We start from the raw sequence: 13898 nt of genomic DNA, 5'->3' as shown, positions 1-13898 counted from the left end.
CCCCAGCCCAAGGAGACTCACATTTTTTATCTGCCCTAGAATCCTGTTCACACCTCACAATTGTGATATTATCCTGAAATACAGTATTTACCATTTTCATCTCTTATGCTTTAGTGAACCACTTTAAAATTACTGATCCGTCTGTTTATAAACTGGGGGTATAATGTATAAAACAGATAAGAAGAATTGTAAATTACAAATATACATGATACTTAAGCAACATAAAAAGACCATAGCTGAGACAGACTGTCATGCTATTAACCAAGCATTAGCCTAGACAAACGTATTGAATGCACTTTTTTGAAAATAATTAATTAATTAATTAATTAATTAATTAGGTTGCGCCAGGTCTTAGTTGCGGCACACAGGATCTTCGTTGCCGCGTGTGGGATCTTTTAGTTGCGGCATGAGGGCTCTTAGTTGCGGCATGCGGGCTCTTAGTTGTAGCATGTATGTGGGATCTAGTTCCCTGACCAGGGATCGAACCCAGGTCCCCTGCATTGGGAGCTTGGTGTCTTAACCACTGGACCACCAGGGAAGTCCCTGAAGGCACCTTCCTGTTGCACGTGTGCAACCTTGAAGAACACGATGGTAATGAAGAATATTAGGAAGCAGTATTGTGAATAATTAAGAGCATGGGCTCTGAAGACAGATGGCCTGATTTCAAAACCAGGCTCTACCACTTACTGGCTGTTGACCTTGGACAAGCAACTTAAACTCCCAACTATGTCTTGGTTTCTCCTCATGAAATAAGGATAATTACTAGATTGCGTGGGGATGGAATTAATTAACATATGTATTAGAATGGTACTTGACACAGAAAGTACTAAAAAATATTAGCTTTTTATCTGTAATAAAGTGTCTGTGAAAACTGTAACTCAATTTAAGTTTCACATTTATGAAGTGTATGTTAGTTACTGCATCTGTGGTATGCAATTCATGAGCCACTACTTGTATGTAGGTCCATGAACCCCGCGTGTATATAGGATCTCTACCATGACACATGCAGTCACTTACCACTTGGGACACAGGTTGACAAAAGGACTGACTTTGTCCTTCTGAATAATGGATTGCTAATGATACACTGAATTTCCTGTGAAAGATCACCTTCCTTCGTAACATACGCTTCAGATGGTTTTGAGCCACTCTGACACTGTATTGTCGAAGGACAGTCCCAGGAGTACTGTATGAGTTCTACATGGGTGTCGTAAGCTTCCAGGATCACGCACTGGAGTGTAATGTTCCCGTCAGTCAATGCGCAAGATAGTGTTGGTGATGGAAGAGACTCTGGGAAAAAAAAAAAGTAATGTTTAGTACAGAAAAGAGTAATATTTAGACTCTTCATCTGCAAATTCAGAAAGAGCTTCCAGGGACTTCCCTGGTGGCACAGTGGTTAAGAATCTACCTGCCAATGCAGGGGACATGGGTTCAATCCCTGGTCCGGGAAGATCCCACATGCCACGGAGCAACTGAGCCCGTGTGGCACAACTACTGAGTCTGCACACCACAACTACTGAAGCCCACACACCTAGAGCCTGTGCTCTGCAATACTCGAAGCCACTGCAATGAGAAGCCCGTGCACCACAATGAAGTCTAGCCCCCGCTTGCTACAACTAGAGAAAGCCCGTGTGCAGCAACGAAGACCCAACAAAGCCAAAAATTAAAAAAAAAAAAAAAAAAAAGAGCGAGCTCCTAATTTCCTTATGAGCTTAAAAAGACGAGCAGTTCACCCCCTTGAGCACCAAGGGGAGAGAATTCTCTCTTCTTCTGAGTCAGATCTATCTGCTCAATTTCAGCATAGATACAGGCCCCAAATCACTTATCCTCAATTCTGAAATCCAGAGTTCTGAAAGCCAAAAGATTTTTCACAAATATTTATTACCATGTTTTACTAAAAATATTTACATGCTTGAGTAAGCGGCTCTCCATAACTAAGTGAAGTGCTTCTTAACACACACAGAGGAAACAGTTTATATGTATTGCCTTTCTAAAATCTGAAGAAGGCTGAATTCCAAAGCACACCTGACTCAAAGGATTTTGCAAAAGGTCCTGAGGAGCTGTACTGTGGGCTGGCCCCGCCCTGAGGTAGAGGAGGGCATGGCACTTGTCACAGTGCTGTCGGTCTAGAGGCCTCATCCCCACGTTTATTCTGGAAGCACCTCCTGCTGGCTAAGGCAGCTGGAGTTGCAAGGATGGATAAGACAAAAGTCATGACACGCCACTATCACCCTCTAAATTTAACCTCAAAGCCAATCGGCTCACCCCATTAGTCAGTGGTTTATTTATTAATTCATATACCTTCTTGCATCTCTCCTTTCCACCAAAAACTAATCATAAGAGATTTGAGAAACATGTAAAAATATATGGAAGATACAAAAATTGGTCATGGTAGCATTTGGATAATAAAATTTCAATACCTTGCAAACATCTACTAAAAAGCGAATTAAAGTTCATCAAGATGATGCGATACTATGCTGTCATTTAAAATATTTCCTAAGACAAAGGAACACAAGCTCCACTTAATAATCTAAAAAATAAATATGTTCATCTCATCTTGCCTCCCTCTTCTCCTCCTGAATTCTTTCTGGCTCAGTTAAATAACACACCCAGCCTGTCTTGTTAGACCTGAGTCACACGCGACTTCCCTTTCTGCTTGGCGTTTCCTCAAGTTTTAGGTTTAATCTAGCTCGCATAATTCATTACATGCTGCCTTGAAGTTGTGTTTTTTAGTTAAAAGAACTCTAAGACACACATACATACACACACACAAGTGTGTATTCACTGCAGACTACCTGCTATCAGTAAGCAGGGTGACGAGTGCTGAGTTGTGGCAGAGGCAGGCACCAACAAAGCTTGGTTTCAAGGGAAAAGGGATAAGGAAGGGGAGGGGACACTTGGAAGGCCCAGAAGCCATGCTTCATGATTTGGCCAAGAACAGGTTCTGAGCAGAAATGACTGCTGAGCCCAGGGCTCAAGGAGCAACTTGGAGCCTCTTCTAATAATCACTTCAGAATCCCATGGTCTACTGGAAAACCACAGATAATCCTAACCATGATCATTCAAAATCACATTTGTACTCAGCCTTAAAAGAAAGGAAATTCAGACACATGCTACAACATGGATGAACCTTGAAGATGTTATGCTAAGTGAAATAAGCCAGTCACAAAAGAATAAATCTTACACGATTCCACTGATAAGAGGTTCTTACAGTAGCCAGATTCTTAGAGACAGAAAATAGAATGGTGGTTGCCAGGGAACTGGGGGAGGGGGGAATGGGGAGTTCGTGTTTAATGGGTACAGAGTTTCAGTTTGGAAGATGAAAAGTTCACCTGGTCTGTTACAGATTCTGGTTTATTGATCTAGTTCAGCCAATGTCCTGCTGCCCATGACGGGACTTACCACAGCTATAATCTAACAAATATTAGTTACATCTGTGCCTTAAGCAACTGGCAAGAGATGTGCCTACTTCATCCCTAAGACAACTTAGTCAACTTATAATTAATGAGTTCAGCTCACTATTCTGTAAGAAATGAGAATTTCTTATACATATCTGATGACATTTGTATATTTCCATAAACTTTAATAAAAAGTCATATGCCAGTCCAGACCTTTTAAGGATAGAGCAGTTAATTCTATTTACCTGAACATTACCAGCCTCCATGCAATAAAGGTTATCAGAGGATGGGCAAGGACTGTTAAACGCTGATGGTGGAAATTTTTAAGGGGACTTTGAGGGAAGGAGGAAAGCCAGATGTTCACTTACACAGAAGGACGTAGGTGCTCTGAACCTAGAGGTGCCAGGAAATCCCCCTGTCTAAAATATCCTTTCTGAAAGGGTCTGGTGTCTCCGGAAGATTACTGAGTCTTATTATTTTAGTCTTAACATACCCTCACGGAAGTATGACTTCCTCATTTCTAAAAAAAAAAAAAAAAAAAAGTATGACTAATCGTTTTGACATTCAGGTATGTATTTTTTTTTTCCAGGAATTATTTGTCTCATTTTTTTTTTTTTAATTTATTTATTTATTTATGGCTGTGTTGGGTCTTCGTCTCTGTGCGAGGGCTTTCTCTAGTTGTGGCAAGCGGGGGCCACTCTTCATCGCGGTGCACGGGCCTGTCACTATCACGGCCTCTCTTGCTGCGGAGCACAGGCTCCGGACGCGCAGGCTCAGCAACTGTGGCTCACGGGCCTAGTCGCTCCGCGGCATGTGGGATCCTCCCAGACCAGGGCTCGAACCCGCGTCCCCTGCACCGGCAGGCAGACTCTCAACCACTGCGCCACCAGGGAAGCCCTCAGGTATGTATTTTTATAACCAAAATCTAAATCTTATTAACTCTTTCTTGGAAGTGTCTCCTGATTCTTTCCTTTCCAAACATCCACTACTAACACCTCTGTCTACCTGGATGATCACAGTAGCTTCCAACCTGGCGTCTCCTTTTTCTAATCCACCGTAAATACCTCCCATCTGATTAACCTTCCAGAAATATATTTCATCAAGGCACTTCTCTGCTCCAGTATCAGATACAGTGGCTCTCCACTCCCACAGGCTAAAACCCCGATTCCCAAACCAGAACTTGAAGTCAACACATTAACGGCCAATATCACTCATTGCCTCCTGATTGAAACTCGCCTCCCCTGCACCTTGCTCCTCTGCAGGCCTTTGCTGAGCTTCCTAAGGACTATCCAGTTAGTCTAACTACCAAAATCAAGCACCTTTGTTGAGTCACCATGGAATTTTTAAAATTAAATTATTTTTAAATTATTACTTTTAAACATTTCATCAAGTTTTAAAAAGAAAAACTTAAATGTTTCGAATTCAGTTTTACAAACTCTATAAAGGGGCTCGTAAAATGCATTCTATTCTAATTTAAATTCTGAATCAATCCTTTTGTTTGCTTGCCCTACAACTGCCAAATCTCCAGCTTGCAGGTTTTAAGGATTTTGCTTCTTCAAAGGCATTGATTGATCCTTCTAACAGGATGCCTGCACACCTTAACAAGCTTCACTTATCTAAAAGGAGTTCATCATCTCCTGGACAAACCAGTCACCCAGTCTGAGACCCCCCCCATTACTGTAAATTGCGCATCCCACCTCCCAATCATCCAGATCAATTGCTTCCATATCTGCTGAGTGCCCATTACCTATTCAAATCCTTCGCTGGGCTCTGGGGGTACAATGGTGAACAACAGAGAAATTCTCTCTTCCTCCCACTGTCTCCGATACTGGGTAGTTGAACCAGTGAGGGACAGCTATTCATCCAGCTATATCCTGTTCTACTGAGACCACCTCAAACAGCTCAGACTTGAACTGCTATATTGCACTCTGCCTCTTCTCCATCCCCTGGAAACCATCTTACACAGTTTGCCACCAGTTGGATCTTCCTAAAACACCCTTTAACATAGAGGAAGTAGGCCTAGAACTACACCCACATCTTGGATAAAACAAGTGCAACTGTGACGCAGCAGAGGGGACAGATGGGTACAGGTTGAGTTGTGCTGGGTGGCGGCACAGAAAAGGCAGCTATGAGGCAAAAGCATTACTAGGACATCTGAGAAAAGCAAGGGGAGGTCACAGGAGCCGGATCTCACATAGCCTTGTAGGCCACTGTAAAGATTTTAGCTGTAACTCAGAGTCAGATGGGGCCACTAGAAAGTTCTAAGCAGAGGAGTGATGTGATCTGACTTCTGTTTTAAGAAGACCACTCTGGGGACTTCCCTGATGGCGCAGTGGTTAAGAATCCGCCTGCCAATGCAGGGGACATGGGTTCGATCCCTGGTCTGGGAAGATCCCACATGCCATGGAGCAACTAAGCCCGTGCGCCACAACTACGGAGCCTGTGCTCTAGAGCCTGTGAGCCACAACTACTGAGGCCGCGTGCCACAACTACTGAAGCCCGTGCGCCCTAGAGCCCGCGAGCCACAACTACTGAAGCCCGTGTGCCTAGAGCCCATGCTCTGCAACAAGAGAAGCCACTGCAATGAGAAGCCCGCGCACCGCAAGGAAGAGTAGCCCCCGCTCACCGCAACTAGAGGGAAGCCCGCGTGCAGCAACGAAGACCTAACGTGGCCAAAAATAAATTAAAAAAAAAAGAGGTTGGGGGATGCAAGAGGATGAGGGAACGAACCAGCAAAGGAAACTGAGAAGGAACTGTTAGTGAGTTAAAAGGAAACCGGAGTCGGGTGGTGCCTAGATGCTAGGTGAAGGAGATGTTTCACAGAGAAGGGAGTGATTAGCTGTTTCAAAAACTTCTGAGAGAAAGATGTGGATGGAGAATGAGTCACTGGATTTATTCATGAGGAAGTCATGAGGAGTTTGGGTACAGCAGTGGGGATGAAAGCCTGTTTGGAGTAGGTTAAAAGTGAATAGGAGAAAGGGGGTATATAGACAGCTCTTCGAGTAGATTCTCTATAAACTGAAGGCAGAAAGTGGGTGGTAGGTGGAGGAGGAGAGGGGCCAGAAGAGGGCTTGCAATGATGGTACAGATAATCGCTTATTTGTATGCTGATGGGAATGAGCCATTAGCTCGTGGAGGAAATTACTGTAAGGAGAGAGTGGGTAGAATTATAGAAGTGACATCCCTGAGTATAATGAGAGGAGGTGGGATCCAGGGCACAAGTAGAGGGTTTGGCTCCAGATGAGAACTCAGCAAGCTGAAAATAAGAAATGCCAAACAGGAATGGTAGAGAACAGGGTATATAGGGTCAGGCACAGGTAAGCAGATAGGCTGGTGGTGAGAGCTTGTAGAAGTTCTCTTCTGGTTGCTTGTTTTCCTCAGTGAAACAAGAAGCAAAGCCTTCAGCTGAGGAGTGGGTCTGGAGAAGGAGGTGTTCAAGGTTTGAGGAGAGGAAAGGTAACTGCTGGGAGTGGGTGAGTGAAGACACTAGGAACATATTGGGTTTAGTTGCAGTAAATAATCAGAATTTTAAAGTGTGGGACTCTGCAAGGTGATGTGCTTTTCTGCAGCTACAAGGCGTGAGCACAGAACGTTGGATTGAACCTGGCTGGCCTGGGCTCGTCCATTCAAAGTTCAATCATTGAGCATGACCAATCAGAAAAGGAGCAAAGAAGCTATGTGTGTCTGCAACAGAGTGAGCCCAGGGAGTGAGCACAGCACTGGGGCTGCAGAAGGAGGGCAGGGAGGGCATCCGTGGGGGAAGGACTGTCAGAGTTGGCAGAGCAGAGGAACTGAGCTTCCAGTCGAGGAAGTGGAACTGAGATACTGAGACGATGGAGGGAATGGAATCACTGGTAAAGACAAGTTCTAGATTATATCTGTGGGGAGAGGTAAGACAGAGTGAAGGAGAAGATCATTACAGGAGAGGAGAGCAAGGACTAAGAAGTCAGGATATTAGAAAGAACTTTTATTTAAATACTACAAGCACCAAGAATTATGACAGCAGGAACACCAGAAACAGTGAAAAGGAACCAGGCACTAAAATAACCAGGAAATATTGGGGTGATGTTCTTAGCAGCACTATTTACAATAGCCATGACATGGAAACATTGTAAGTGTCCATCAACAGATGAAAGGGTAAAGAAGATGTGGTATATATAAATGGACTATTATTCAGACATAAAAAAAAAGTGAGAAAATCCTACCATTTGTGACAACATAGATAGACCCTGAAGGCATTATGCTAAGTGAAATAAATCAGACTGAGAATGCAAATACTGTAGGATCTCTAAAAAGAGAGAAATCTCTAGAAACCTTTTTAGAGTTAGTGGAATCTAAAAAGAAAAAAACCAAGCTCATAGAAAAGGAGATCAGACTTGTGGTTACCAGAGGTGGAGGGTGGGAGGAAGGGGATTTGGAGGAAAGTGGTCAAAAGGTATAAACTTCCAGTTATAAAACATATAAATACTAGGGATACAATGTGCCACATGATGACTACAGCTAACACTGCTGTATGGTAGGTAGGTAAGTTGTTAAGAGAGAAGATACTACGAGTTCTCATCACAGGAAGAACATTTTTTTTTCCTTTTTTTTCTTTTTTTCTTTCTTTTCTTTTTATGGTATCTGTATGAGAAGACGGATGTTAGCTGAACCTACTGTGGTAATCATTTCACAGTGCCTGTAAATCAAACCACCATGCTGTACGCCTTCAACTTGTACAGTGATGGATGTCAATTATTTCTCAATAAAACTGGGGAAAAAAAGAAACATTAAAGTGTACCCATCAGCCTCTGGATGACTGCAACAAGGAAAGTGCTTTAGAGATGAGGGAAGGAGAATAACCTGGAAACATCAGCGAGAAGCACAGAGGAACCTGTATCCTATCCCCAGTTCCAGTTTCAAGTGATAGAGGAGGAAAAAAAAAAATCCCATCTCCTGTGTGAGCTGCAAGGGGAAGCAGGAACTCTAATTTATAGAGCACCAACTATCCATGGTTCAGAGTTCTGAGCTCATTGATGCCACTACATCCCTTTCCAGAACATTCCCAGCAAGACAAGGGATGCTGCTGCCAGCAGCTCTGCCCAACTTGCGCTCTTCTCCTGACCTCAGTCACATCCTCTCCTCACCAAGAGGATGACAAGGGAGCTGAAAGTGGCTCCTGTGTACCGGAAAGAGAGGAAAACCCTGACAACAGGTGATGACTAATTTTTATTTCTCATAAACCAATGATTAGTATTAGTCTCTTAAAATAGTTAGAAATCTGCCATTTGAACAAACCGATTTATGGGATACTCACCGATCACTTTGAGGGTGAACTTGCTGTTATTTCTAACACTTGGGGATTCAATTCCGTACTCATCTTCGTCTGATCGTGTTAACTTGAAGATTGTGAGGTTACCCGACACAATGTCTAAATGAACTCTATCTTTAAAAGATAGAAAAGCTCTGACTTCAGATTGGTCATCCCATTCTACAACTTTATCCTTTCCTCTTTTCCACACGATCTCCTTAAAGGGTTTAAAACTTGATGCGTATAAAGTTACATTCTTGTTCACAGCTCCATATATTACTTGGGAACCACAGCTAATGAAATCTAGGAGGAAAAAAAAAGAAGTTGGTTAGGGAAAATAACATGACTTGATCAGAAGCAGAAAATTATCTTCCAAGATGCCTTGTGGGGGGAAAATGATTAAATTTAGTGGTAAAAATTATTCGTCAGCTACTTTTTGTACTAAGCTGATAAACTGCTGATAAAAAGTATAGGAAGGAGAACATGCTTGACCCTGTAAGAGTTTATTCTTTAATAGGGAACTGGGGCCCACATAAATACAAGAAATGGATTCAACATTTATGGAGCACCAACTACGTGCCAGGTACTGTGGGCAATGCTGGGAATATGGCGGCAAACAAGACAGGTGTCACTCCAGGCTCTCAAGGGAGGAGACACTGAGCAGGCAAGGAGAGCCGCCCAGGCAAAGGCCTTTCCTAGGAAATCACGCTGAAACTGACACAGGACAGCAAACCACCGGAAGATAAGAGGAGTCTGCAAGCTGACAGCTGGGTGAGGAGCGGGAGGAGAGATGGCCAAGCAGCCCCTCTGAAGAGGCAGGTCCTGAATCAGGAAGGCGCTTGGCGTGTCTGAGGAAATAAAAGCAGTCCCAAAAGGCTCGAAGGAAGAGAGCAAGGGGGGAACGGGTGGGGAATGAAGCTGGAGAGGCAGGTAGGGGCCAGACCACAGGGTCTGTGAGTGAGGGGCCGGGCCATGTCCGGTAAGATATGCTAAGCGTTTGGAATTTATCCTAATGGCAAGCGAAGGTCACGGACAGGTTTTAAACAGAAGCCCGGCATGACATAATTTAAGTCTCAGTAGGTTGACCTTGTCTGCAGGGTGGACACTGGTGGACAGGGTAAGGATGGAGGGCAGAGAAAACCCAGAAGAGCAGTCAGTGCGGTAGCGGTGAAAGAAGGCTGGACCAGGAGACCAGACCAGGGTGCTGGCGGTGGGGGTGGATAAGTGGACAGACTCTACATTTGAGAGGGAAATGAACAGGATTTAGTGATTGGATGAGAGGAGTTAATGGTGACTGCCAGGCCTCTTTTTTGGCTGACTGAGGTGCCATTAACCGAAATCAGAATGACCAGGAAGGAAGTCAGGGAGTGTGATGAAGATTAAGGTCTCAAGGCCTGGGTGCGGTGGCGTGTTGGAACCAACTGTTAGCCTCTCTGCTGGACTCCGTTCAGTGAAGCCTGGAGAGCTTGGAGTGCACCACAATGGGAGTGTTTATAGCAGAGAAACTGACTCATGCTTCAAATCAGAACCTCCCACCTCCTCCACACCAATCCAGTTGTTAAACATTTACTATTACTACTAGATTGGGATATTCTTGATACCCCAAAACGGGCTTCAATGCATCTTGCTCCAGACTTAACTTTCTTGTTAAGAGAGAAGAGCAGCTGTTAGGGGAAAGACATTAAAGAGAAATTAAAACTTGATTGATTGAAGTTTTTGCCTAGAAGCAATCAGGGTAATTGACAGAGCACAGGAAAAATCAAAAATATTAAATAGACCAATTGCAGGCAATTGTGTCCAGTAATTTCAAATAAGAAGCAAATACGCCCCATTTGTCTATGTGCAAGGATTTTTAGAACCCACCTCCCTTAATCAAGGGAGGCTGCCTGCAATATACCAGCATCCTTCTGTGGCTTTCCTGACCATGCACTATTTCTCCCAATCAACCAGAGCCCATGGAAAGGCATGAAAAGGAATAAGATTTGAGGGGTGAGAGTCTACCCACATACAATAGTGGCGGCTCGAAATGTCTTGTAAATGAATACATGAATGAACGGATGAGAGCAAGTAGGGTGGTGGAGCAAGAGAAGAGGTCTCAATTGAACTGCCCCTCCCTGGCTGCATAAAGCTGGCTTCTGTCTTTCCCAGGGGAAGGTGATGTTTCCTGGGCTTGAGAACAGGAAGAAGAAAAGTCTGGAATGGAGCTAACTGTGGAAAAAGGGGGAGACCAGTTCAGAAAAAATCATAGTCATTTTGAGCTGGAAGAAAGCTCCAACAATTAGTCAGTCAAATTACCCCCATTTCACAGGTGAAAGGACAGGGCACCAAGAAAAATGGAAGAAGATGTTACTGAATGCTTACCCTCTGCCAGTTACGTGTTCACGTACTTGTGTCCCTTTTTAATCCTCTCCACATTCCTGTGCAGTGGTGTTGCTAACTCCATTTCTCAGATGAGGAAACAGGCCCCGGGAGACATATCAATTGCTCAAGGTCACTCAGCAAGTTTATGGTAGCTGAGGGACCAGAACAGACCTGACACGGCCCAGCCCCTCACTCACAGACCCCTGTGGTCTGGCCCCTGCCGGCCTCTCCAGCCTCATTCCCCACCCGTTCCCCGCTTTGAGCCTTTTGGAACTGCTTTGAGCCTTCTCTTCCTTTGAGCCTTTTGGAACTGCTTTTATTTCCTCAGACACGCCAAGCGCCTTCCTGATTCAGGACCTGCCCCCTCAGAGGCGCTTCTTCCTCTGCCTGCTTGGCCATCTCTCCTCCCCCTCCTCACCCAGACGTCAGCTGACTGACGGATGCTAAGCATAGCGGCCTGTAAGACATCTGCGTGGAGCTTGTCCAGGAGGCTGCAGGGTCCACAGGTCTGGGGGTTCCCAGGGTAAGATACAGATTTGGGATTCATCACATTTTTAGATGCTATGTCTACCATTTCCTTCCTATAGTAAAGCCTTTTCTGTTGCCCCTCCAAGACTGATCCTAAGGTAAGTTACCAATATGACTGTTTCCAATGAAAAAGAATAGGAGAAAGGAGAGTGAGTTTTTTCTCAAGGTCACACACCCTGAACGAATGAAAGAACAAGCAAACAAACAGCAGCTAAGGAAAGGAGTCAGCAGTGAGTTGGTTACTTTGCTGATAACAGTGAATGGTCAGAAAAGGGACCACAGAGATGCTACCTTACCATGCCAGAGGGCAGAATGAAAAGGGCCCCGACTTTCAAGGCAGATGCGCCCAGGGTGAACCTTCAAAAGTTCTCGCCACACTAGGTTTCCTCAGCCTAAAAAACAAATCATAATGCCTACCACAAAAGATTGTTTTGAGGTCTGAATAAGACTGAGAGTCTTCACACAATGGCTGAAATGAAGTAGGCTTTCAACAGGGTTTTCCCTCTTTTGCTTTCAATGATTCAGGCGGCCACCATCAATGCATTCACTGTAGGTGACCCTGGCTGTGTGAGAATTGGGCATAGAGTGAGTTTTTGCTGTTTCAAAGTAGAGAGAGATAGAGGTAGGGGGAAAATGTATCAGTGATTGCCTAAACAGATATTCTGTGCTAGACAGAATTTTTTTAACTGTTAGAGGTTTATTTGCTTTGAAGAATACTGAATGATCTTTTCTTTTGAAAGATATGAGGGTACCTAATACCTATATGTACTGCGTTCATTTCCAATTTCAAAGACTCTTGTAGTCTTACAAAACATCATCATTATACCCAGTTTTGATAGTTCTTCTCACAGGGCTTGAAGTCCGAAGTGGAACTCAAATATTTTGCAGACAAAGTGACCTGATTTTTGATTTAGAAAATATGGTAACCGTAACTATTGGGTTAATGAAATGGGACCTCCCCCAACTCCCAGCCACAAATTCCTCTGCGCATTTTCACTTGGGTCCTGGGATTTTTGTTTTTAATATTTATTTATTTATTTGGCTGCGCTGAGTCTTAGTTACAGCACGCAGCATCTTTCATTGCAGCGCGCAGGCTCTTTGTTATGGCGTGTGGGCTCTAGAGCATGCAGGCTCAGTAGTTGCAGCCCACAGGCTCTCTAGTTGTGGCATGCGGGCTCCAGAGTGCGTGAGCTCAGTAGTTGCGGCACGTGGGCTTCCTAGTTGTGGCGTGCGGTCTCTAGAGCACGCAGGCTTAGTTGCCCCGCGGCATGTGGGATCTTAGTTCCCCGACCGGAGATCAAACCCGCGTCCCCTGCATTGGAAGGTGAATTCTTATCCACTGGACCACCAGGGAAGTCCCAGGTCCTGGGATTTAGATTGACTGCTATTTTTAGTTTATTTAATCAAACACTTATATAGCACTTACTATCTACTAGGCAGTTGGAAGAACTCTACAAATATGTATTCAGCAAATCCTCTCAAAAACCATATCAGGACTTCCCTGGTGGCACAGTGGTTAAGAATCTGCCTGCCAATGCAGGGGACACAGATTCGAGCCCTGGTCCGGGAAGATCCCACACGCTGTGGAGCAACTAAGCCCGTGCACCACAACTACTGAGCCCATGCTCTAGAGCCCGTGAGCCACAACTACTGAGCCCGCGTGCCACAACTACTGGAGACTGTGCTCCTAGAGCCCATGCTCCGCAACAAGAGAAGCCACCACAATGAGAAGCCCATGCACCACAACGAAGAGTAGCCCCCACTGGCTGCAACTAGAGAAAGTCTGTGCGCAGCAACAAAGACACAATGCAGCCAAAAAATAAATAAATAAATAAATAGATAGATAGACAGACAGAAAAAAAAAACTAAAAAAAAACAAAACAACATATCAAGCAGCTGTTATTTTTAACCCTATTTTGCAGATGAGGAAACTGAGACACATAAACGTTAACTGACTAGCTAATTAAGTAGTGAAACTGCTTTTGAACCCAGACAGTCTGACTTTTAACCATTGCTTCTTACTTGGCTAGCTATGTGGTATATGGCTATTAAAGACAGTGACGTGATACAGGGTATGTCAGAATGCAATTTCTAGAACGTATGGGAATAGCAGATGTTGGGAATGAGAAAGTCAAACCATTCTAGTCGGGAGTGAAGCACACCTCTGAAACCTAGAAGTGAAGCATAAGCTCAGTGGTCACCAAATCACTGAATGTCAGGGCTGGACAGGTCCTCAGAGGACCCTGGCCTGCCCCACACCCATCCTCATATACATGAGGAAATTGAGAAGATTTGATTGAGCAAGATAGCGATGAACCCAAATC

General features: G+C 44.3%; 1 protein-coding gene across 3 annotated transcripts in view; it reads right to left on the bottom strand.

Annotated features, from left to right (window-relative positions):
• CD58 (CD58 molecule) overlaps positions 1–13898 on the bottom strand; it is a 43417-nt gene that overhangs the window by 13035 nt on the left and 16484 nt on the right. For all 3 annotated transcript variants that reach the window (XM_082369669.1, XM_082369670.1, XM_082369671.1), the window contains exons 2-3: positions 8692–8988; positions 1018–1287 (exon numbers count right to left, since the gene is read on the bottom strand). In XM_082369669.1, the coding sequence (XP_082225795.1) occupies positions 1018–1287; positions 8692–8988 (567 nt within the window). The remainder of the gene's footprint in view (positions 1–1017; positions 1288–8691; positions 8989–13898) is intronic.

This window comes from Balaenoptera borealis (genome assembly GCF_965194805.1).
Source record: "Balaenoptera borealis genome assembly, chromosome: 1".
In the NCBI taxonomy this organism is placed as follows: Eukaryota; Metazoa; Chordata; class Mammalia; order Artiodactyla; family Balaenopteridae; genus Balaenoptera; species Balaenoptera borealis.
The sequence above is the reverse complement of the archived record's forward strand: the minus strand, read 5'-3'. Positions and strand labels throughout refer to the sequence as shown.